Raw genomic sequence first — 26,728 nt, 5'->3', positions numbered from 1 at the left:
ACATGCTTAAGTATTTGCTGTCTTAAAGCTACAATAAAACATGAGGGATTTTGCCTTTTGCTTTCAAGGCACTTTATTCGTATGAATACAGGAAATTAAGGGCTCTGCAGAAATCAGGCTACTTGAGCTGTCCTGCCAGCAGATGTAGCATTTCCTTAGGGAGAACCACGATGGGAGAATTTACTGTGCTTGCTTTTGTTTACGAAACAATTTCTGTGCACACCAATTGGCAAGAAAGTGCTTCCTTGGGCATTCGCAGTTTTGTCTCACACCTTCTACCACTTTCTACCAACCAAAACAACACAGTACCCAAAAATCTCTGGATAAAACTTTGGATCAAGGGCCACATTGTCATCCAAAATAAAATTTGCTCAATATACCAGGTCAAATTAAATGTCTAGCTGACTATAGCAAGACTGCAACATAATATACTGCACCATAATTTTTAATGTTGATCCTCAGTTTGGGAAACTAAGGATCTAATTAGCTGGATACCTGACTAACTAAACCAAAGGCTGCCTGCCAAGCACTGCCAGTTCTTTACAGCAGCTCTAGGACACAACCAGGTGAAAAAGGAACAAGGACTGGACAGATAACTGAATGCCACCAAGGGAGAACATAAGGAAATTTAGAAATAAGATAAAAGGAGTTTAATACATTTTACTGGCATGACATCTTTTCAAATGCAAAAGCTTCACACATCTACCCAGCACCAAAAATTTCACAGGCAGAACTAAACCGGTCTAACATTTCAAGCCTCACAAAAGAACAGATTATTTTCTGCAAAACAGAGGACACATGCTGTGCACGTGCATAACATTTTAAGACAAAAGGCAGGCTCCTTCCCTCTTCTTGGTGCAGATAGGTAGGTCAAAGAAATTATTATTGTCAGTGAGATTTTCATTTCAGCAGAGCAGACATTAGAAGAATAATATCTGTCCCCTTAAGCTTAAGAGCAGAATGAAAAACTACTCTCTCTTTTTCCCCCTCCTTCACGCTTCCTCCACTTCATGATAAAATGTGGAGGTGGATTTTCAGGGATATCTATCTCCCACAAAGATTTCTGTTGCCTTCAACCTGTCAAAACTCATGTCTCCTTATCTGATGCTTCAAAGTGAAAATAGCTCACAGAGAGCTATTTTGAGGAGCAACATTTACGCAAGAACTTAAATCTCACAAAATTTAGTTTAAGGATGACTAAATAAAACCGAGATGTTTATGAATAGGTAATTTTTCCTTCACCATGATAGCTGTACTTATTAGAAAAAAGCAAAAAAGCTAAAAGTACTGTGTTTCCCTCTGCTTTCACCCTGTATACAAAGGTTTAATTAGTTTGTATTTACTGAACATGAACAAAGTCAGTTCTCATGGGAAACTCAGAACTATAGGCTTTAATTTTCTGTCATTTCCAGACACACAAAATAAGGAATTTGAAAACTAGAGAGCTAAAGTTGGATAAAGCAGGCACTAAGATATGCCTTCTGCTGAAGGTGAGCCTTCCTTTTCTCCCAAGAAATAAATATGAAAGTTACATTAATACTAGAAGTCAGAAAACTCCCCCAGCAGCAGGGGCTGCAACTTCTGTTTTCCAATATTTCAGGGGTTTTATGCATGCCAGCAAACACTGAGACTGCTTTAGAATGAAAGCAGAAAGCTGGAGTAATGAGCAGTGCAAAGAACAAATAAGGATACACAGTTTTCTTCATAACAGAAAACCACAAAAAAGGTGAGTGAACCCAAAAGTTAATAAATATAAAACTGATCACTTTGAAGAACCTTTTCAAGTCAAGTTCACAGGACACAGTGTCTTGAGAGAGGAAAAAAAGAGACCAACATTATCTGTAATGCAGTTTGAATGTGTTTTGAGAAGGAACAGATGCCTTGTGCTGTAGAATATAAAACTATTATCCTTTTCCAAATCCATAGGGATGTGAATCCCTCCTCCACAGCTTGTGGTGGACGACACTGTCTGAGAGCAGCGTGAAGGGATGAACCCAGCACGATTACTCAAGTGGTTAAAGCTGCCTCAGAAGTGCACTGAGATGAGAGAGCCCCACAGCCTGCAGGATGAAAGATAAAAATGGACTGTGTGGGCCACTGGTTTTCACAACACCTATTGCTTCTTGGCCATTTTATCATCAGGAGTCTTTTTTTGTATTTTCCAGTTGTTTTGTCTGTGTATTCTTAACGGCAGGATCCACAGTGCTAAAAGTCAGGCTGGGGGATTGCATTTAAAAAGCACTACCCAGCAAAGAGATGAAGAAGGATGATCTCATCTACTTCAACTATATAAAAATTCACTGCAACAATCTTCAGCCCTTTTTACCTAGACAACATTATCCTGAAATACAAAAAGAGATCAAGAAAAATGGGCAGATTGGTGGGCTGAGTGACTGCACAAAGGCAGCTCCTGAAAAAGTCGCTATTAGTTAACTCTACTTTTATCTCTGACATTCTCCACACATTCCCACATGTGAGCAACTGCTAAAGATGACAAGTAAAGAGAACTGGGAAAAGATGGAAGGCAGCATCTCTTTAACTTAAAAAGAGTAATGATGCCAAGTTTAGTGCAAGTATTCACAACTTTTCATGTATTTTACTCCAGGGAGAAAAAATCTTGTTCAGGTGAAGCCCAGGATTAATCTAAACAAAACAAATGTAGCCTGGGGATCTCCCTGTTGGTCAATAGCTGGAAGGATTTGAAGGTTGCATTATAAGGAAAAAAAAAAAGAAAAAGAAAAAAAGAAGAGAACAGTTGAGAGATGATATTTAGGAACTACTTCTGCAGGTAATAAAGAAGTATCTTCTTCTACTGAAGACACACTACAAGCACCAAAACAGGTGGGTCACGTGGAAATATGTTCTTTGGCTGAGCACGTGAGTACTGGATCTTTTTGAGACAGATGAGAGAACAGGCTTCTGGATTTTGCAAGCAGCTTTATAAGGATGTCACATCTTTGCATTCCAGGGCTGCTCTTGTGTTCCCTCCTTCCCCCTGCACAGGAAAGCAGCTGGGAAAGAACCAGTGCCACTTCTTCCGGGCAGAAATTTCAGGCATTTCAAATAATGCAGGATTAAATAAAAGATGAGTATCTCCAAGGCACATTACTGGCAGAACACCTCAAGCAAAGCAGAGGTGCTACCAACCTGTCAGTGCACCCTCCATGACTGCACACTTTGTTAGTTTTATCATCCAGTTTGATCATTAAGAGTGCTCTGTATGCATAGAACATTTGCAGATAGGTACAAGAAAATGGTACATTTCTAGACAAAAAAAGTAAGCATATTTTTCCAAAAGTTACATCTAGGCAATATTCTATACCTAGGAGCATAAAAGGATCATCTGACAATTCTAAGAAAAGTATCTTGGATTACAGAAACAAAAAAACAATCTCAGCATTTGGCAGTGACATCTCAAAATGCCACTTCCTCTCTCAAAAACAGATGTAAGGCTGCAGTCATATAGGATGGAAAATGAATACACATTAACAATGGCACCATCTTTTAAATTATAAAGCCATGGCTGCCAATTAAGGGAAATGTCTGATGCATTTTGTTCATCTGCTTTTCATTAAAGCTGATCAAACAAGACCACTGAATGAAAAAAAAAAACATTTTTAGGAAATTACTGCTTAATTGAATTCAATGTTGAAAAACAAAAGCTGTTCTCAGCTTTTATTTTTTAAGTAAGTGAAAATGTCTTCTCACCAAGTGAGGTAACTCTAAAGGGGCAAATAAACAAGCTTTGTGCAGTGAACAATGTCTGGTCTTCATGTGTTTCAGCATTTGTTTACAAGCACAGGCTGCCCTCAGTCAAAGAGGGTTTTTGCTCCTTCAACCATTGCTGCAGCTGGTTGGATTGACCTATCCATTTTCCTTGGAGGTGCAAGGACCAGCATGAATGCCTGATAGTGGCAAGGGTGCTTTAGAGTCACATAGCATCACAGTACTGGCAATAAGCAAAATGAAAACCAAATGAGGCACAGTGAGTTGAAAAAATTAAATTACTTCATTCTAAGCTTTGGAATACCAATAAGGCTCGACATTTTCACACCAAAAATCAGTGAGAGAGCCAGAAAAGGTATTCAAGAGAAGAAGAAGATTAATCAGTTATATCACACACTGAATTAATCTCATCCCACCACAAATTATAAACCTACTCCATGATCAGTCTGCTTCAAGTTGGCTCACAGAAGCAAAATTCTCTGCAACCTGATAACCTGTCGCCCTGATTTTGTAAGACTTTGTTAAGCCTTCTGATGTTTACATTCTTTCAACAAACTTTCTCACACACAGTTCTGTAAATAACCTATGTTTTGCATTCTTTCATAGAGGTGGAGAGAATTGATGGACCCTTGGTCTGTCCAGTGGCATTGGAGAAGTAGCACTGTCACCCTCCAATCCACTGTCACCTTTAGAAAACTATAAATGATGGAATCAGAAAATAAAGCTTCTTCTTTTTGTTCCCCTCGAGAGCAGCAGTGTCTGTGTCATCATTTCGTGCCTTATCACAACAATAACCCATATTAACAAGGAAGAAAATAAAATTGGGCTCTTTACGTGGTCATGTATATCATTCTTGCATTAGCAAAAGTGTCTTCTACAACATGATTACACCTGTGTTAGAGGACAACCATTCCTTCAGCACGTGTGTCTGCAGGAGCTGCCTCACCTCTAGAGAACCAGCACCACTACAGCTACTCTACTCAGCAGGGGTCAGCACGAGGACTCAGGCAGGACTATGGTTCAAAGGGACTCAGTACAAAATTTATAATTAGTCTGTCACTACATGGCACTGAGGAGGTCTCTGGCTACGTGTGCCACTACCCACAGTACTCACCTGCTCCTGTAGATTACTGTGTAACTACACTTAGCAGGTCCATATGCAATTACCATGCAGCCTGCACTGAAGTTCAGAACATACAAATAATTACAAATAATCCTGAAAGGTCAGCTCTGCCATGACATGATATTCACCATGGGTTTTGTTACTATCCTGACCTGTTTCACTTCCTCCTTTTACAAATTCCACCCAAGTCCTGAGCTGGGCACACTGATTCAGCAATTCCAGCTGGCAGAGTTTTTGAACATTGTCCATTAATTTAAAGGTGATATCCACCTCCAACATCCTCAGATGAATGAAGACTTCACGTCCTTCAACCCTGCTTGTAAAAACCCTTTTCTTTCACAAGGTGTGTCTAGACTTTCCCTAGACTTTCATTCACTTGGTCCAGCAGTAAAGGCATAGCAAAACTTGAGGCTTTTGCCATGATACAAAATGTTTGTGGATTCATTCCACATAACTGTTAGAGATCTGCAGAAAAATTGCCCAGAGAGTTTGTGGAATCTCTGTCCTTGGAGATATTCCAAAGCTATATGGACATGGTCCTGGGCAGCCTGGTTGAATAGGGTTTTGCACAGGACGACCTCCAGAGATTCTTTCCAACCTCAGCCATTCTGTAAATCTGTTAAAGATGAAATTCTACTTACTTCTGCTATTATGTATGCAGAAATCAACTACACAAGGAAATAACCTGGACAGTTAACTTTGAACAAGTTCTCTGCACTAAAAGTAAAATTATTCAACTATTAATGCAACGGAAACCTTTTCAGCACTATTACAAAATCGTACTGGGGTGCAACTCCATTTAAGGTTTTGACTTTATCTACTCTGGTTTTCATAGCCCTTCAGAAACACTGCCAGAACAGTTATCAGAAGTGGTTATAACCACATCCTTATGATAGTGCAGCAAAATTCTAAGAAACTTCACTAAAGGAAATCTACATCCTATGCATTTCATTTGAGACACTTGCTGATCATGTTTTCATAGAGTTATTGTGAAAATACAAAAGCAGAGTATACCAACCACTTTGCAATCCAAAGGCTCAGCAATGTGAGAAAGAATCCTTTGTGTCAGATGAGGTTAGTTAAACGTTGATTAAAAGTTTCAAACACATGTAACAAAGCAACTACAAATAACTATTCTTAGACCTGAAAGCACATATAGAAATGCAATAAATGTGTCCAACATCTTAAAAATTCAACAAGCAATCCAAAGCTCACCTGAGACTGCGAGACCGAGGCCTCAAGGCTGGAGAATGGCGCCCTTCCTCATCAGTGATGCTCTCAGTACTGAAATGCTTTGTCAGGAAATGAAGTTCATCTGCCGTGGGCTGAAAGGGCAGCTGGTGCAGCTTCTCCTGAGATGAGCATGATGACTGAGTACAGAAAAAAATACAGAAAAGAAATGCACTAAACGCATGCATAGGGGTCAGCTAATGAATGGAAGAGGAACGGATTCTGCCAGACACTGCGCACTCCAGCGGAAAAGAAAGCTATTTATCAGACCAGGTGCCTCTTTTTATTGTTCTCATCAGGCTAAGCCAACCCTTACATTCAATGACAGAGCTGGTGAGATCAGGAAAACTTTGGGAGAGGCTAGGGAACCACTGTATCTGATTCTGGAACCAGCACATCTGATCATACAGATAATTTACTATCAGGAGACAGAATGGAAGGCACAGGAGTACCAGCACTGCTCAGGAAAGGACAAGGAGGTTCCTGGAGTGGTGAGCAACTTTCTTTCCTTTTCCCTCATATTCTCTTAGCTGAGGAGCTTCACTGGCATGCAGAATGCTATGGAGCTGTGTGGACATGGGATTTTCTGCTGGTTATTGGCTCTCACTGGAAACTGCTACTGTAAATGGCCAGGATTTTATTTCTCCTTTTCAGGCTTCTTCTCTAACCAGGGAAGCAACAATAAATAAAGTATCTGACTTTAAGACTAACAAAGTTTTTCATCAGTGAGTTAAACATTTTATTCTTCTGTAAATAAGTTGATGCATTTATTTGACACATGTTCTGTGATAATAATAGACATGAAACTGTTTTAATTTGTGAACCTCATAAAACCTGAAATGAAAAGAAATATTTGTGGAAATATTTGTGGGAAATGCTAATAACATCAAAGTTAGACATTCCAGGGGAAAAAGCTGAAGATCGACTAACAAATGTGTTTTTGTGTGTGATTTTTCAATGCCTCTTTCCATTTTAGAGAAGTAAGAAAATAAATTACGTAAGGACAAATTTAAAATTCTCTTTAAAAACAAAAGAGAAAATGAAAAAGAAAAGGCGCTGAATAATCAGAGTAGCACTGAACAACACCAGTGGGCCCTATTAAAAACATCACCCTGACCTAAGTTCCACAGCTCCTTATTATCTGATGAAATTAATTACATACACTGTTCCAGCAGGAAAAACTTTTCCTTTGGCTACAACCCTCACTTAGACTGAAAGCACCACATCCTAGTACCAGAAGTATTGGTAGGAGGGAGTTATACATGATATAACACTTATGACCAAAGATTTAACTCATCTAGCATGGGAAAGAAAGCATATCTGCCTCTTGCCATATAGCTAGATCATCTGGATTGACATTTTCTGAGGGAAAAAACCCAATCAACCAACAAATCTGAAATGAACAAGTCAGATAGAATGCATCTGTTTAGAGGGTGTAGTTGTTCCAAGTATTGTAAGCAACAGAAAGTCAGATGATACAAGAACCTATAAACCTAAAAATCCTATTTTAGACAAAAATTTAATTGGCTCCAGATCTACTCCCACTGCACTGCACAGAGGCATTTACAGAAAAGAATCCCCTAGAAAACCTTGGGATGTGCACGAACTTCCCAAGTGTGCCTGGAACTGAAAGCCACCACTTCCAATGTTTTCTTCCAGCCAGGTCTGTGTGGAGGAACCTTGTTGGGAAGTCACTTCCAGCCCAGTGTGCACACACTGATGTTTACCCAGGTGGTGTATCAGTTTACACTGCTCTATTCCACACTGAAGCCAAGACAGAGTGTGGGTATTTGCCCCTTTGCCCACAGCTGTTCTGCTCCTCAAACTGTCTATGCCAAGTACAGTGACTATTTTCTCCCTTAAGCACAGAATTATACAAATCCTGTTTTGATTTTCAAAGATTGTGTTGATATCTTTGTTTACATCTCAAACAATACAAGGAGTAGGGAGAAGAACTGCCTATGAAAAAACCTCAAAGAAAAAGTTAGGTGGCAGCTGAAATCCCATTCATGGTGAATAAACAGATCCTGCAGTGGAGCAGGAAGTACTAAAGACACTGAAAAACCTGCCTTAACAGATACCCAAGTTCTGGTATTGCAAATACATGTCTGATTCAAAACAAATTAGTTTAGCACATAGTTACTTGAATTAGAAAAAAAATATCAAAACTTATAATCTAGAAAAATCATTAAAAACTTTATGTTTCCCAACAGCAAAATCACTGGGGAAGTAGTGCTAGTCGACCCATGGACAGCCCAGCAAAATCCTCTCTCCACTTACTCTCCCTAAAACCAATCAAATCACAAAGTTTAGAATTCCAGAGAATAATTAATGAAGGCCCTAAAGATAAAGACCATGGACTTTCTCTGCCAAGGGCTTCTCTAGCAGGCACATGACCTTTCAATGAAAAAGCATGAAAGCAAAGTGAAACACTTCTGAAGTATTGATTTTCAGGTAATCACATCACAGTACTCAATATTTGCAGCAGACTAATACAAATATCCCCCTGGTGTCTTAATTACAGATGCAGAATTAGCCAACTCTTCTCCAGTAAAAAAAAAAAAAATCAATCTATATTACTGTTGCTTGTAAACTAACTCTGCATCTAGAAAATTAAGAGCAGATTAACTGTTTAAAAATAATTGTATACTGGCACATCTAACTGATTATTTTATGTTCACCTAACTTAAAAGGTCTTCTCCAGCTTCTTCAGTGTTGGTCTGATGGTACATCTGGTCTTCATGATTTGTAAAGAAAAGGGTAAATGTGGTTTGGTTTTGATTGAAGTGTCATCCTTCATTTGGAAGTAAAAAATAAAGCAGAATCTACAGGTCCTCAGTGACCTAGGACTAGGTAAATGCCTTGGGTTGCTCATTAGGTTGGTACAGCAGGTGATCTGTGATCACAGAGATGAGGGTCAGCTCTTGCTCTCATACAAAAACTCAACCAGCAGGACACATAACGGACTAGGCCCTTCTTGATATTTCATTTCCCACTGGCACAAACACCAGAGCAAAGGTCTCCTCCTGGCTTCTTTTATCTTGCTTGAGAAAGAAACAATCTTGAGGACTGATCATATGAAATGGAAGCCCAAACTTCTGTTAAATTCCTATCTGCAGCACTAATTCATTGTGTCCTTCTGACAAATCCCTTTACTGCCTCTTACTTCAGTTTCAAAGTCTATGCAGGAATAACACTGCTTATCAACTTTAGAGGTGTTATTCAGATCAATTCAAATTAATTCTAATCTGTGAAATACTGAGATAATAGGATTGGCTTAGAAATGTAATACCAGGTTTAATAGCTCAAACAATTGCATCACTGCTTACTAAACAGCCCATTTCAATGCCTTTCTACTACTGAACCAGCAAAAGGACTAGAGATGAGGAACTTAAGTCACTTAATGAAAAAAATAAAAGCCTTGGAATTACATGTTTCAACCTATTTCCCGAATGAAGCTGAATTCAGGTCTAACTACAGCTATCACTTTATGCTTCTCATTACACTTCCCTGTTACTTGCACTTTGAAAAATTACCATTTGAACTGATTCTTTCTATGTGACATGTCTATCTCAGATTTGATTGTTTTGTTTGTTTTTTTCATGGGAAAACATTAATCAAAATGATCTATCTATTTCTGGGAACATGACAAGAGACAAATATGATGAATGAGTACAGAAAAAAAAATACAGAACTTCAGAAAGTTCTCAGCTTTCTCATGCCAGAAAGCTGGGAACTTTCTAAAAGTAGCCTTGGTGTCCCGATTTCAAAGCAAGAGCTGATGCTTCCAACAGATTTTTGGTGTTTTTACTTTTTCTCTCTCCATGGGCATCCACCTTAAGTCTGGTCAAACTACAAACTCTTTAAAAACTACAGTTTGGCCTCCAAAAGTGTCATCTTCACAAGCAAAATGGAAGCTGTCACAGTGACTACCAATGACCAAGCTATTTGGATGTCATCCGTATGGAAATAACTGCACTTGCTCCATGCTCCCATAGCTTGAAGAGGACTTAGACATGGATTATGCCCATAAAGATTTAACCTAAGACTATAAAGGCCAAAGCAGAGCACCTTCTTAAAAGCTGCTCTCAAGTGCTTGAATGTATAATAATGTGCGGCAGTGCAACCAGGGACATCTTCTTAATGTACATTTTTCTGTGCTCCTGCCCACATATCTGTATGCACATTGAAATCAGGTCACCTGCCTTCCAAAGAGACAAAAAGCACCCCAAACTCAACAAGAAAACCACTGTCTTGAAGTTCAGAAGATAACAAATGGTAGAAATTGTGTGAACTAGAGCTTGCAAGAATGTGTCTGAACAAATTAAGTCTAGAGATAAGATTAACAGAATCAAATTTTAATCATAGCAACTTATACTAAAAGGAAACTTTTGACCCAAATTTCTTATTTTTCTATATAGAAAGTATTTAACACTCACCCCCAAAAAACCTTATAAATTTGTGTTTGAGAAGCACTAGAAAGTCTATGAATGAACTTAGAACAGTTCACAAGGAAAACAATGATACAGTGTAAGATTTGCATAAGATGTAGTAATGAGCCCTAATTAACAAAGGTGTTACAATTATTAGGAGCATACTCTAATAATTAATACCAAACCAAATGATCAATATTATGGAAAGAGGCAGTGATTTGTTACCACACAGTTGAAGACACCATAAGACACATACAAAGGCATGTTACATTAAGTCTGTACTTTATAGTTCTAATGTTTCTATGTTTGTCTCTGCAAGGTTCTAATGTGGATAACCACAATGCCTAGCTGACTTAAACTAAAGAGTAAGATTCATTTTAGGAAGCATGTCAAAGTTACAAGGGTTAATGTGGGGCTGACAGCTTGGTGGAATTGCTGACAGAACTCAAGCAAACCGCAGCCAGCCATTCTAATGATGGCTGTAAGAACTGGAAAGCTTCATTAGGAGGTTCAAATTACTGGAGCTGAATAACAGATGTGGCTTATCAATTTTTCTCTCTGCTAGCCCAGTAGCAGAGGTTTTCAGACTAAGTACTTGAAAGCAGACAAGAATTTCATTCCTCAGTTACAAAAAGCTGAGAGCTGGAAGGTATTTGTGCACTATCTCTGAGTCCTGCCACTTTGGAGACTTTGTGCCTCTCAAAGGATCACTTGAGCCAAGTGCTGCACTGGGATTTCACCAATGCTGAAGGCAAAGTGCAAGATGATAGGAGCTGGGAAATGGAGGAAAAAAGCAGCAGAACCAATAATTAAAATAATTTTTAAAATAATTAGTATATTAAATAATGTTAGCAAAACAATGAAGAAAGATCCAGTATTTTAGTAGAGACTCAGAAGCTGATTTGTTAGGGTGTGTTTGTACAAACTGAATTGCTTGGAAAAGTCTGTATCACTTACTGAAACTGTTGAACTGGGAGTGTTTGTTCCATATCCAGATGAAGGAAGGGAGGCCAAGGACCAGCGGCGTCCGTCCGTTCTGGGAAAAAGATGTGAGGGAAATCACAGTCAGGAACACAGTGTGGATAATTAGGGAGAGAAATAAGCAAGTTTCTTCTCTGTATCTCCTAACCTCACCCTTTTATTAATGTCTTGAGTTATTCAGATAAATCAGGGATCCTATTTACAATCACACTTGTGGAAAAGCAATTTGAGTAAGTTTTAAAAGAAAAACTAGGTGATCTCAGAAAAGCTGAAGCAAAGGAGCACCAGAATCCTGCATTAAGTAGATGCTTTGTGCTTGTACAAAACTTGGAGTTCCTAAAACAGACAAATACAAACAGCTCCTTGCAAACTTCTTTGAAAAAGACACTCATGCTTATCATACTTATGCAGCTCATTGTCTTCCAAATGAAGATTCAGATTGAGGACAAAAAAAAAAATTACATTAGATCAAGAATCAACTGAAAGCAGATTAATTTGTTTACCTATTCAGAGGGCATTCTGCCCAGCACATTGCCTGGTACAGCTGGAAAATTAAACCCAGCAGATAGGAACAGAGCCAAGAGGCCCACTCCAAATACCTAAGTAAATCACAGAAATCCCACCTAGGGTCCTTTCTCGTCCAGTCAGTATAACATTAGTTGTTATTTCCCTATTGTAGCCAAATAAACATATTCCTCAGGGAAAACATCCAAAACATTGTGGAGATACTGAAGAAAGGTCTTGTTTTGCCAGTGTCAAAGCTGAGAAACTGAGGAACTACACAAAAGCTTTGAGAAGAATCAGTGCTGCCCTCCCTAAAATCCTCTTCTTCCCCCAAACCCAATCTCAGTGAGGATGGAAAATGAACTACATTCAGCTCAGTCTCACAGCACTTTTTCTGTCTCTGATCTATTTTCCCACATCTTGTGTCCTTAAAATGAACAACCATGTCCTGTTGTACAATGGGATGGATGTTAAAAGTCTCTTCCTCAGGCCAGTTTCCGTTTGCTTGGGTTTTTTCTTGCAGCAGATTATCAATAACTGGTCATAACATGAAGCTGAATTGGAACAGCTCTAACTCACTTCAGAGAGATATGGGGGGTTTTGGTACACACAGATACAGTGCATTTATGCAAGTGCATTATAAAATAGGATATTTGGTACAGGTCTGAAATAGTGATTTTAAAAACCTCAAGGGTTATCTTCACATTAATATTTCTCATCCCACTATCCATACCCATGAAGCCTCATCTCCAGATAAAGGTTCAGTGCCCACCAAGACAAAAACCCCTGTTTACAGTTTTTCCAGCTCTGGTTCCTTTTATTTTCAGGCACTGATACACACCTCTCTTTGCCATCTATCTTAGAATGAGAGGGAAATAAACTCACTGTTCCACATCACTGAAAGAATATTATGTCAATACAGTTTTAAAAAGACTCATGCTTCATGCATTAAAAAAATAATAAGTCTGTAATGCAGATTTTTATTGCATGCCTACGTTACAGCTAAACCCCATTTAGCCACAGGTGATGTCTTCTCTGGCAAGACAATTAAATGTAAAAGAACAATCTCAAAGTAATTTCAAGTGAAATGGAATTCCTTTCTTAACCCTGAAAAACAACAACTATCCACATTACAAAGTTGTAGCATGCTGTGATAAGGGATTGAACACCAAACTTCAATAATCTTCATTGAGTTTCTTGTAACATACAGGGGCTCTGGGGAAATATTTAGGTCAATGATTCAACCTCACTTTGGATCCTCAGTCCCAGAGCAAAACACTCTGTTGCTTGCTACATAAGTTACTAATTTCTTGCAAAAGAAAAGCTTGATTTTTTTTAAACTGAATTACCTAAATGGTGTATTGAAATAACTTTAGAATTTTCATTTTGACCAAGTTAAAAGAAAATATCTTTCTCAATTAGAAAATTCCAGCACACCCCTTCATGCTTAGGCTGTTTTCTGCTGATGCAATCCAGGCAAGCAATGTGCTAAGGAGTCAGGACAAACATATCAGCTCTACTCTAGCAGAAAGAAGTGGGACAAGAGTGAAAATCTTCCAAATCAAGGAAGGGGAAAAGACCTTTAAAGCAATTCCTTCTACATTTATGCAAAGCATTTCAAAATACTTCAGTGTTTTGTTAATAAACATATTTGTAGAGAGACAACATGCAATACTACTTCAGGATAAGACACTTGGAATGACACCTTTAGGTTTTTTTAATTATTATAGATGCTTTGCTAGCCCACAAAGACATGCAAACAACAAATTTTGCCTCTAAAATGATATTTTAATTAGTTAATTATGGAGGTATTTTTATGGCAGCTAAATGCTATTTCATGGATAAGCACATCAGTTTCAAACAAGGAGTTAGAAAAACAACACATCTTCTCCAGAGCGATACCTGTTTATTATTGAAGCCAAAATGTCAAGATTTTCTGTTTCTATTACAAAGACTAGAAGCTGAATGCCTAAATGGGGTTGTTACAGCATGAACTTGTTAGGGACACGTGCTCAGCTGCACAGAAGCACAGTTCACACACACACACAAACAGCAGCAATGGGATACACGTTACCTGTCTGCTCTGTGTCCATGGCTGTGTGGAAAAAATTGTACAATAATTATGAGAGAGGGAGCAGTAAATGATGCACGTGATTTCTGAAAAAATCCCTTCATCTTCTGTTACTGATATTCCTCCAACATCAGGAGGAATATGTATCAACATACATTTCCTTATTCCAGCAGGAGGATTCCTGCCCATGTTGTGGCTATGACACAATCATTGAAAGGGTATCTAACAAGGGATTTATGGTTAATCACAAGTCAGACTCAGGACAACCTTGCAGGAAATTGTAATGGCTTTACAGTAACACAAGCTTTCCAAACAAGTTTCCTATTCCATCTCAAGAAAAAAACTCATTACAGGACTATAAAGAAAGAATGGAATTCACAAATTATGTCCAAACAGGATAATAAATGAAGAAATTACACCACCAATAAAAGGCAGAAAATCAGCAACAAGTAATTCCTGTGATGGCAAAGGCAGGAAATCAGGCAAGGGCCTGATCTCTTAAGCCCCATGCAATGCCAATGAATAGGGTACTGTGAAATATCCATTCCTCTGGCACCACACTTGTAATTCCTTAATTCCATCATATAGAAGTTATTCTGATACCAGTATGGGGTAATCCAGTATGTATCTGTTGTTACTGCTGGCATAGCTATTCAGGCTGTAATGCAAGCAGAAAATAGAAACAGGTTTCTAAAACAAGCAGTGCTTAAGTGTTCTTTTCCCTGGCAAAAAAAGTATAGAGAGGAACATGAATACTATAAAATGAACCACTGTACTCAACAGGACAGGCTTAACCTTTATTCACCTATTTCTTTAAAAATTAGATTTTAGAAGTGGAAAAGTATGGAAGGGCACTCTTCAGAGATTTAGAAAGCCATACTGAAGGATCAAGTTGAAACATGATATTGAAAAATTACATTAAGTTTTGACAATAACTGCTGTTTCTGCTGCAACTTTTATACTGTTTTCCAGATTCCAGAACTCCTGTGAGATACTTCAGATACTGTGAAAACTGGTAAAAGTTCAGTTGATTTCAAAGAGCTTATTGAATACATCCAGATCAGGCTTTAAAAACAAATGTGGGTGAGTCCATTTGAATTGTTTAAGCAGCAGGTAAAGCACTAATATTCCCTCTGAGGCAGCAGGAAAATACATATCCAGACTCTTACATTTCATATGCTATTAAAAAGCATTTTCTTACATAAGACCAGAAGACCAAAGTCTGCTTCAAACAGAATTCAAGGACACCAGGTCTTCTAGCAAATCACCTCAATGGAGAAATGCTCCAGGATTTTCCTGCCATTCAGATAAAGAGTGTACCTTATTCCATCAAATCCTAACCCTTTATTCTTCTCTGAAGTTTTGAGACTTATCATTTTTTCTAACTAGTCCTAAGCTAAATCTGTCTCTTAGAAAACTTACTTTCTCTCAGGACGATCACACATTTACTATTCTCAGATCATTTTAACACAGACGAGGTTTTTTCAGCTAAGGCAGAATTTAACAAATCCTAAATACCTTCCTCACGCTTTAATAACCCACCTCCTATGCACAAACACTGCTTGGGAGCTCTCTAATTTCTCTGTTCTTTCTCACAAAATTTAACTTTCTGTATCATTATCCATTTCTACCTACCTGCTGGGATTCAACTTTCAAATCCCCATTTTTCTGCTTCTCCCAGCTGTCTGTATTCTTTCATTCCTGTTCCTTACACTAAATCCACCACTGTGGGATCAGATTTCTCCCCAGCAGTTTGACACACACATGACCAGCACCTGTCCAGCAGTGGCTGCAGGACAGATGACAGCTCCACACTGGGGTCTCTCAGTGCTGCCCTTGCAGAGGTTCTCTCAGACTTGCAATTTCAATTATCAGCTATTTTCCTCATTGAGCAGTAATGTTCTCTTGACATCAATGCCCAAGACAGCAGAAAAAACTCAGGAGTCACTACCAGTGAGAAGGCAGGGAATGAAGACACAGAGCTGTGCACACCTAATTTAAGGAATTTTTATACCTTTGTGCAGACACAACAAAGAAGACCACCAAAGAATACACCTCAGTGAGAGCAGCATCTAGGACTACAACGAAGTTACAATTACCCTAATCATGACTGGCTTTAATGTCACTTTGACTAAATTATGTGTCATATCACGTGCCCTACATGCCATTCTGGGAGAACGTTGCCTCTTCCCCAGGCTGCATTAACTGCTTCATTTACTTTATCTTTTTCTAGGTCTGAAAAGCACCTAACACAGTCTGGTGCTGCCAAGATGTAAGCCATAAGGAGTAAAACAAAACATAATTTGAGACATCAAAGAAAGTAAAACACAATCAAAAATGTTCTAACCCACAGGCCATCTGTAAAAAAAATGCATGGACTATTTGCTTGCCAGTCCAAAGAGAAGAGATCTTGCCTTACCTTCGGGCAGGAACAAAGGAAAAATGAGCAGGTGCATTTGGAGAGAAGTTCCTGGGACTGTCCAAGGGGCTGCTACCTGTTTAAGAAAGCAAAAATTACCAGTTCAAAACCATTTTGTTCACATTTGCAACAAAATGACAGCAACAAGTTTTCAGTGTTCTGAAAGACTTTGAACTGCACGCTGCAGTCACAAATAACTGGAAATATGGAGCTTTGAGTCTTTGATTTTTGAGCATTAGTTTGCTAAAGAAATGTTCTGACAGATGTACCAGTATTTTTTCTCCTTTTAAAATAATTTAAAGGGTATGTTTCATTTCCCACTTTCAGGTAAGTAATGTATTACCCATTGACAATAGAGTCTTTTAATATTTTGCAGTAACTTCTATCTACAAGCTTTTCCCAACACTTATCAATGAAAAACCTGAAGCAACACATGCCAGTTTCAGGAGAAATAAACAGTAAGAAAACATTTCTTCCCAATGTATGCTAAGGTTGAATGCAAAAGTCACTGAGAAAATAAAAAGGGATATACCATGAAAACTACACATAATAAAAGGATTATCTATATGTAGGATGATTGGGCTAAAACCTATCAGCAGTCACACTAACTACCACTTTTCTGAAATGCTACTTTACCATGAAAATGAAAGTACCAGTGAAACTGGTAAGAAGAAAAAACAGTTAATTTTTTGTCTGGTTTTTTCCTCTGGGCTTTGTCATACGGTGTATAATCATGGTGAGTGGTTTATTGCAATGTAGCTTATTCCAGAGCAAAAAGCAACCATCATGCAAGAAGCCCTTCTGAAAGCCAGGATCATTTACAAACTAACTACAGAAATATTTCAAAGATATGGATGAATTTAGAAGCTTCACATCAGTGAGTGTGCATTCTATTGGGCATGAAGTGCTTTGCTGTATCCCATCATTAATACAGGCACAGAAGAGAAACTATCCATAAATGTGTCAACAGCAATTTCTTTGTGCAAAGACAACAATATAGCACTAAAATAAGACCAGGAAAACAAAATAGATTCTGGAAAAGCAATACACTGCAAGGTACATCAGAAATGGTTTTAAATTTAGATCCCATATAAAATGGTTTTATTTTAAAAGCCACGTTGAAAAGGCAAACCTCAGGTATGAGCCATCTCCAAAGGACTTGTCTCTGTTTCAGAAGCTCAAGTTGCCCAGCCTGCCTCTCAGGGCAGCAGTGATCCTGAGGTTACAGTCCTATCCAGCAACCTACTGAAGCTTATAATTAAGCTTATAATTAAGTCACATTCATTTCAATCCAAGTAATCCACACACCTTTGCAGTTCCACTGAGCAGGAGTAGAATGTAAGCACAGTGCTCAGCTGAAGGCAACGTTCCCTCCCACTTCAGCCTTACAAAAGGTCACAAAAGTCTGCAGCAGCACCTCTGCACAACTTCTGTGAGCAAAGTGTGCACACCTGGCACGTGTGCCAGGGCAGGGAGGGAGGAGGAGGAGGAGAAGGGGAACAGGCTGACACCTCCTGGGGTCTGAGGATGGCCACAGTGCAGCTCAGGCCAGCAAACTCCATCTGCTCTGCAAGTCTGCAAGGGGAAAAATAGCAGCTGGTTGAGATTAAACCAGCCCCAGGCTGATGGAACATGTGTCATGGGGTGATGAGAGAACTGGAGAGGTAAGTGAATTCCAGACCACTCCACAATCTGCTTCATCAAGAGCAAACTAAATTAAAAATAAAGAGTTTGAGCAACAGGTTTGTTTTCCTTTGCCTTGGTTTTCTTTCATATTGTTAGTTAAGACTAACAATGAGTTCACAGTTGAATACAACACAATTCAAGTCTTCATCCAAAACTGGATATTATTTAACCCATTCCCAGTATATTCCAAGTGCAGAGGGGAGAGAGTGATCAGAAACCCATAGCTAAATAACTTCTGGTGTTTCATTTATTAAGCTTGTACTCATTTTAATTCCTATGGTCACAGGGGAAAATCAGAACCATTTTGCTACTTTTGAGCCACAAGAAGATGGAAAGGTCTGACAGTGGCAGTCTAGGAGGCACTGCAAGCTTCCAAGGAGACTGAGGAAGTCCAAGTGAAGGAGTCATGCATGACAATTCACGTCCTGTCAGCAGCACATTCCTTAAGGGTGACCCCCTTAAGGTCAGGGTCACCAATCACTTGGTAGCAGAAAGCTGAAGGAGCATTTTAGGATGCTGCAGGAGTGAGGCCTTTCCATGGTGATGCAGATGATCTAACAAAGCAAGGAAGGCTGCCAGCTTTGCTGGAAACCTTGGTCTTTGCCTTCTCATTTTTCAAGCTTTACTGGCAATGAACACTACTGTGTCAAGATGATAGTTTTGATCAAAAACCTCATTGCCCAATGTTGTTATAAACAAGCAATGAACTGTCATTGCCTTTTTATATCTTCATCAATCTTTGAACTTTCTGGGCTATGATCAAAATGGAATTTCAGAATAACTGAGCAAATTGGGTAATGACAGTTTTTAAATTTTGAAATTAAGTATGTGGGTGTTGAAACTCTTCTGAGCCTGCAGTGTGTGGTACAGAGATACTACTAATTTTTAAGCAACTACTTTTTCAGATGTATATGGCATATTTCCTTTCAGACACTGGAATTTTAATTAGGTCCCCTGTGATTTGCTTCTAGTTTTAAAATGAAAAGCAATTAGTTTTTCTACTCAATTCAAGTCTGGGTGAAGCTTTTAAAACAACAACAGGGAGACAGGGAATTTCTACTTTCCCTAAAATTTCCCAGCACTGCTGCATCTGCTGTAGATGAAGGTATTTTAATAAGAGAAGCCTGAGTGCAATGGTCTCGTTCACCAAGGCTGATCGAAACCCTATTTATTCTGCAGGAAAGGTAGATTCCCCTGTTGCTCCAGGGTTATAGTTGGCTACACTGAACCAGAAATGCCTCTGTCTCAAGGGAGGCTGTTACACAGAATGATTGCCCATTAGGTAAATCAACCCAGCAACACCAATGCCAATAATTCAGGCAGGAACCTTTACATCTTCCGGACACGGGAAGAAGGATGCAGCCAAAGCATTTGTAAAGCCACTACCTTCAAAATATGAAACCAGACCTTACAGGCAAGGACAGTCTCAGCTATCCCCTACAAACATGAATTACACTCATCAGATAGGTTATGGACCCCAAAATTCATTACAGAACCATGTTGTAAAACCTGCTTCTGAGAGCCATAAAAATTAATAAATAAACACAAAAGCTAAGTTTTTGTGATCTTTTATGCAGGATATTCAAATTATTTGCTGAATATTAAAGCAAGCAGCTAAAGATAATGTGCACGCTACAGAATTAGATGCCTTCCAGCACACACAAATTTCAAAATTATGACCATATTTAAAGCACCCTGTGTACCACCAGTTTCATAAACAATGAATGCCGTGGTGCTCTCAGACCAGCCAAGGATCACAGCATGATGTGCTGATAAACCTCAGCTTTAATAACCAGGGCAGGATCTAGGGTGGGATGTTATATACTCTGCACACTCTAAAAATAAATAGATAGGCACCTGAGCAATAGCCATTCTTCTGCCAGAAGGTGGAATTGAATTTGCAGTGTAATAGCAGAATAGTTTGATTCACAGTGCTGCCTGTGAGCAGCTCCCTTCGTGTGCCATTACAGATGGGAGCAGGGCAAAGGTCCCAGCAGTGACAAGTGCCCCACTGGAAGCCAGAGAGCAACCTTGCTACCATACAGCTGTGAAAAGTAAATTTTAAAATAGCCTGAGTTTCAATTTCCCAGATGCAATTACCTATCTCTTTACTACTAAATTACAATGTAACTTCTTTGATTTTAAGCCTTTTGATTTAAAGTGTAATCTGATGGCAATTTAGTTATGAACCATATGGTGTAACCTCTTCGTAATTTTCAGATTTTAAAAAACAGATTCAAAGAAATAGAAAAAAAATAAGGAATACACGTGCACCTCTTTACTTCCCCTTCTCATTCCAAAACAAATGAATTAAAATAAATGCAAAATTTTCAAACTTGCATTCCTAAAACTGACCACTACAAGTTTGGGAGACTAAACCAGCAGAGTGACTTCCCCATGAGCCGTAGCTCTTTATGCTAAAGTACCAGCTCATTCTAGAAAATTCTGGTTCATACAGCCTGGAAACTGAACTAGCACACTTAAGTGCTCTTGATTTCATGGCAGGATTCAAAATATTTGGATGTACTTTTTTCTCAAATGTTGAGAGCTCTGTAAGTAATACTTTTCTTCTAAGTTTTCTAGGACATGAAGTAGCCTGGCATCTTGTTGGGATGCTGTTTGGGACAGTAAGTCCTCAGTGCTCATGAGGAGCTAGGTTTGCCTGACAGAAAGAACTCTCCTAGATCTCACCCACTGACTTTTACATCATGTACAGAAGAGTAACTCCTGACATTACTGCCATTTATTTATTTTAGTGTATTGTATTTTAGCATATTTATTTTAGTATTTTAGGAATTTATTTTAGCGTGGTGTCTGAACAGAAACATTTTAGAAAACCTCCCTGGTTTCTCTGCATGCTTGCTGTTCCTTTGATTTGCAGCAGAGGCTCAGAACGGGCATTAAGAAGACAAGAGAAAAGTTCAAGACAAAAGAGGCCGGAGAGAGGCACCAGTATTTCTTAGTAACTCATCACTGCGTGTGCTTGAACAAACAGACTGACAGATTCTGTTCAAATACTAAACAAATATCACAGCCTGTTCTCAAATTCACTCCTCATATATGATATTTCTTAAGAAAATATTTGTGACTCTACTCTAAATTTCATCTACTTTTGTCTCTTGAATAAATTAATTTTTTTCCCAGAGAAGACTCCTAAATATAGTACTGGTGAGAACCCAAATAAAATAAATTTATCTTCCAGGTAACAAAGGATGCCCTTTTAATTAATAATTTTAAATCCCATGTGCAACATCAGGAAAAAAAAGGAAATATTTGAAAATTACTGCTAAAGTAAGGTGGCACACTACCAAGTAGTTACTCTTCCTTTCAGAAGACACTCACATACTTCAAATAAATTATAAGCTTGTAAAGCCTGAAACAGTATCAAAACCACCAGAAGAAACTTAATTTTTTAAATAGAGGAGAAAAGCAAATCAAAAGAAAATACAATACACATTTCTATTATGAACATTTCTTCATTTGTTTTCTGACCAATGATCATGTCAATATCATGTTGCAGTCTCCCAAGCATTTCTTTTTCTCAGTTAAAGGCTTGCAGAGCTAATTTAGAATTCAGTGAAACCAACACATATATGAATTTAAAGCAAAAAGCACAACGTAACTAAGTGGAGAATCTCTACCAAGAAAAATGCCTTGTTTAAACTAAATTTTACAAAATTATTGCTACCATAACCACACACAACAGCAACAAGGGAGTCTGAAGTGGAAGGAGATGGTCCCATACACATTTTTTGCCCTGTATTTTCTTCCAGATTCTGAAGCAGAAAATGGTTTTAATATACCATCTGTGAGATTTTATTAACATTTTAATTGGAAAATCATGGGTCATTTTAGAATAACAATGTACTTAAAGCATCTTCTTAGCTTTCCGTGACTGGGCTTTTTATAGCATCCCAAGTGTGGCAGATTTTTACTTAAGAAAACTTAAGAGTGAATGAGGCTTTTATGGGCATCCCTGAACAATAACTTCGGCCTTCTTTTTCCTTTCAACAGGCTGGATATCACCTCTCGGGATGCAAAGCTCTGCAAACAGAAGCAGATGGCTCCTTGCAGCTGAGCTACCATCAGTTTGCTGTTCTTTCTCAGCACAGCCTCAGTTTCAGTCTCCAGAAAGCATTTACAGAACATACTGCCATGTAGGAGGAAGCCAGTCTGATTATAATGAAAACAGCGTTCCTCGTCTCACACGCAGCAGTGACGTGTTTCCAGAGAGGCTGCACTGAGGGTGATGTGCCACAAAGGTTCCAGCTGTTTCCTGCTGCTGACTGGTGCCCACCAGGGACAGACCTGGAGCCCAGTCATCCTCTCTGGCATTTTGGAATAGCAACACCAAAGTCGTCACACACCATCTACCTCCCTCAGCAACAAAAACAAGGGAACATGCTGTTCAGGCAAGCTGTTGAATCTGCATGTGTGACCCTTTCTGAAGAATTATTCCTTCTTTTTCTGTTGGAAGAACATCTCCACACACTTCACTTCAATGACTAACAAGCCCCTGCCCATGTGTTCTGAAACAAGCATTTCCCAGCTGCTGCCATGATAAAATTGGGAGCAGTGTAAAAAAGAAATAGAACTCCCAAACACCTGATGTTGCTGTGAGGAGCAGACAGAGACCATAAGATGGCACACTGCACAGCTGCCAGAGGCACGTGGAAACAGGCAGGATGCTCCTCCTCATGAGAACTGCAGTTAAATCACTGGCACAAATTAACCATGCTCAGAGACTCAAAACAAGAGATTTACTGAAATGTATTTATCTAATTTTATTTCCATCTCAGACTCTTTTGCAGGATGTAAGAGGATTGAATCCCCCAGGAAGAGTGGAGGATGGATATGGAAGCAAACTAGAAAGTCCAGAACATAAAACATTTATCTTGAAACTATAAGGACCCTCTTACAAGTTAGAGGTGAAAAACCACAGTCAGAGTAATTTCCATAGGGCATACTTTGATGCTGAGTATCAGTACGTTCAAACTCACTGCAATGAGTGACTGCTGATGCTTCCCAGGTGGAGCAGTCCTAGGGAGTTACCTGTGTGTCCATGAAGAGGGGAATGTGGCCGTGGAAGAGTTGGAGATGTGCTGGATGTTACAATCAAACTCTTCCTGTTGCTTGTCCGACAGCTGAAAGAAAGAAAGACAAACCAACCATTAGGCATGGTCAGATGGACAACAGCATCTCCAGCCAGGTCTGCAGAATCCCTTTCTGCTTAGGAGGAATCTCTCATTATTTAGGGTGGGATTCTCTCATACTCTTGACCTCAGTTATGATCCTGCAAAGAAGGAAATGTACAGAGAAGAAAGGTACTTTGTCAGCAGCAAGTGTTTCAACACTCTGGAAGCATTTGTTACACAGGCCACTGGAGATAGCTGGTGATTTATTCCTGATTCACAAAATATGTGCTACTCATGCTTTACAACTTGCACAAAAAGCAAAAAACAATGTAATATAGCCCAGAGTGCTCTGGATACTCTTACCAATATCCAACATAGCAAATAAATCTGTTACAATTATTGGCTTGGTTATAAGAAACTAGAGCATATTCCTTAGGGCAGAGTGAAAATTACAGAGCAAAGTGTTAACACAACCCAGCAGATGAGTGGGATTACTAATCAAACTTAAAGCCTGGGATTCAAAAATCTTTGTGAACACCTGTGGCAATACCAATGGAAAACTCTGCAAAGCAAATTTCAGACATGCCTCCACCACATCAACTCCACTCACTGCCATGACTTTGTTCCAACATGGAAAGTGACACTTCTTACGGGACAGTTCAGATTTATTTTTTCCCTGTTGGGAAAGCAGAGCCAAATGAAGAGAAGGATGTCTCCCCCCGTTTGCTTCCCAGCTCGTGACTGCTGGTAGCGAACATTTACCTCTAAAGATGATAAAAGGAATCACAATGGGTGAGGGAAACATTTTTAAATCCCAGGATCTGTGAAGAAGAGCAGTTAGACAGTTAAATCCCTTTGTGATTGCCACTTCTCCTGCTGTTTAAACTGGAGAAATGAAGTTGCCAGCAAAATCTTAGAACTGACCAAGCACTACAGCTACATACATCTATTCTCTCTACCTCCAGCTTGCTTCCTCCATGGCAGAAACATTCCTGCTTCCTTCAGGAGCTCCCAAAACAGGTAACTAGAATCCCACTGGTGTTGATAGGGGTGGGAGAACAGCCAGGAGCAGGGGAAGCTGAGCAAAGGCTGAGGAAGGAGCTCTCTGGCCCCACTCCAGGGTGCCCTGTGAAGCTCCACACTGGGTTCCCCGGGCACAGGAAAAGCCTCTTTGCTTGCAGACCCCAGATGCTGACATCTGCCAGGTCCTTCGTGCACTGACTGATCTGCTGGAGCTGCCCAACAATAAACACACTCAGGCTGCCAAGAGCTGCAATTTAATGCAAAAGTATTTTGCTGCCACAGGATACAGTGCATCTGACTATTATTATTTGTAAGCTTATTTTATTGCTGTTCTATAGGAAACTAGAGAACTTGATGGAGAAAAAAATACAACTGAACTGCCAACTATAATAAACAGTAATAAAGTTGAAGCACCATTAACTGCTATTCAGGCTCTTTAGTGTACTTAAAGCATTCCTCAGAATTATCCAACTGATTCCATACAATCTCCATTTACATTCATGTATTATTCAACAACAGTCCATCCAAAAACTGATTGCCATTGTGCACATCTCATGGAAAAACTAACAGCCCGATTTTAAAAAGCTTAAAATCCCAGTTCACAGATATTTTTAACATGTTTTCAGTTACACTAGTCCAGTAACTGCTGAAAAAACCCCAGAATATTAAATTTCAACATTAATACCAGATAATCACTGTTTACATTAGCACAAAATCTTACTTGAATCATGAAATTCCTGAGTATTCTAGTGTAATATATATTACTATGTAAGAATTTTAAAAAAAAATCCTGGGTATTTTAGTATCAAATATAATGTAAGAATTTAACATCTTGCTCAGTAAAAACCACTAGTACAGTGAGAAAACAGAGCTCCATTCTCTACAGTTTTATCTCTTCGCTAAAGAGAGTTCCTAAAGCACACTTTACCACAGCAATGTCTGGAGCTGACTATGGAAACTTGGTATATTTAAACCACAGCATAACAGGGGAAGTGAACTGTCCCAAACTCAGAGCTTTTTAACTGCTTGCCCGCATTTTCCCAATTGAACAGTTTTATAAACCCATTTTCTTTGCTGTCTTTGCCAATACAAGGAGCCAAAAGAGAAAGGGTTAAGGGGATGGAGAGCAAAGCACAGCTGAGACCCCTTAAAATAGGTCAGGTTTACACAAATGTACCCAGAGGAGGGAATGGCTTGGAGTGAAACCTAGCCCAAGTTGGGAATAAAACATTATTCTCTTTGCACCCTCAGCACTGGATAACTTTTAATTTTCCTGGATCTCTCATCTGCTAAAGAGAAACACCACTTGGGTCTGTTTAGCCATTACTGTGACTTATGTGTGTTGGCAATAAGGCAAAACTTAAACACAGGGACTCAGAACACAACACCCAACTGCTCAAATTCATGTTCTGTGTTGAGAAAAATATACAAGTACAATCACACTCTCTACTGGTGGAAGAGAGCCCTCTGCATATAGAGAAAAAGCTTTTAGCAGATGTAGGAATCCTAGAGGAAATGCAGAACAAGAGTGAAGTTCTGGTAGGCACCAAAACAAAAAAGGGTGAAGGGAGGAGGTAATGAGCAGACTTCAGTGGGATGACCTCTCCCCCCACAAGGCACTATGACAGCATTTAAGAACCTCCTGAAGAAGAGCTAAATATGAAGGAAGCAAAGCTGGCTTTAAGGAGGGCTTAGTGCCAAAGAAATTCAAACTAGTAAATTTAGGTGTTGGCAGAAGCAGTTCCACTGAAGAAAAAATTATTTCCTGGAAGGTTCATTTTAGCCAGACAGACAGCACTCAGCTCAAATGTGAGAACCAGGCCAAAGATAATGAGGAGATCATACTGTTAATCCTTTAAATTGCATTAATTATTATTTATTACCATTTGTGAATTCTTTAAACAATACTGTACGTTTTCTTGCTCAAAAATTAATTCAATCTACATAAGAAAACAGGAGTAATAGAAGAAAGTAAAAGGGGAGAAGGTTGGCTGTATCTTACTTTTTAACTAGAAAAAAAATCAGTCCAGAGAGATTTCAAGCATTATTATTTGTTTATAAGCCAAAGTTTCGCTGTTTTCATTAAACACAAGGTGAGCCCTGCCCTGAACCTCCTTTTCTCTCACAATTTGCCATGGGTCTTGTTAACTTTTTTTTTTCTCAGATCTCACTTCATCATCTCAGAGAGCAAATCCCCTCCAGGTCTTCCAGCATAGGCAAAACACAATTTTAAAAGCACCGAGTTTCTGTAGGGCCCAGAGCTGTAGGGCTGAGCTCCAGCCCATGCAGAGCTCTGGAGGTGCTGCCCTCCCTTCCCTGGTCAAACACCCACACAGCCAAACCCAAGTCTAGAAACCTGTGAGCTCACAGGAGCACCTCGGTTTAATTCTAAAAACA

At 39.1% G+C, this 26,728-nt stretch overlaps 1 protein-coding gene across 13 annotated transcripts in view; it reads right to left on the bottom strand.

Annotated features, from left to right (window-relative positions):
- MAST2 (microtubule associated serine/threonine kinase 2) overlaps positions 1-26,728 on the bottom strand; it is a 207,375-nt gene that overhangs the window by 42,932 nt on the left and 137,715 nt on the right. For 11 of the 13 annotated variants that reach the window (XM_041483319.1, XM_041483322.1, XM_041483326.1 and 8 more), the window contains 5 exons: positions 23,226-23,317; positions 16,488-16,563; positions 14,072-14,092; positions 11,470-11,548; positions 6,065-6,219 (listed from right to left, as the gene is read on the bottom strand). In XM_041483319.1, the coding sequence (XP_041339253.1) occupies positions 6,065-6,219; positions 11,470-11,548; positions 14,072-14,092; positions 16,488-16,563; positions 23,226-23,317 (423 nt within the window). The remainder of the gene's footprint in view (positions 1-6,064; positions 6,220-11,469; positions 11,549-14,071; positions 14,093-16,487; positions 16,564-23,225; positions 23,318-26,728) is intronic. The other 2 variants (XM_041483321.1, XM_041483328.1) reach the window with 2 other exon arrangements.

This window comes from Pyrgilauda ruficollis, unplaced genomic scaffold (assembly GCF_017590135.1).
Source record: "Pyrgilauda ruficollis isolate IOZ18807 unplaced genomic scaffold, ASM1759013v1 scaffold6, whole genome shotgun sequence".
In the NCBI taxonomy this organism is placed as follows: domain Eukaryota; kingdom Metazoa; phylum Chordata; class Aves; order Passeriformes; family Passeridae; genus Pyrgilauda; species Pyrgilauda ruficollis.
The sequence above is the reverse complement of the archived record's forward strand: the minus strand, read 5'-3'. Positions and strand labels throughout refer to the sequence as shown.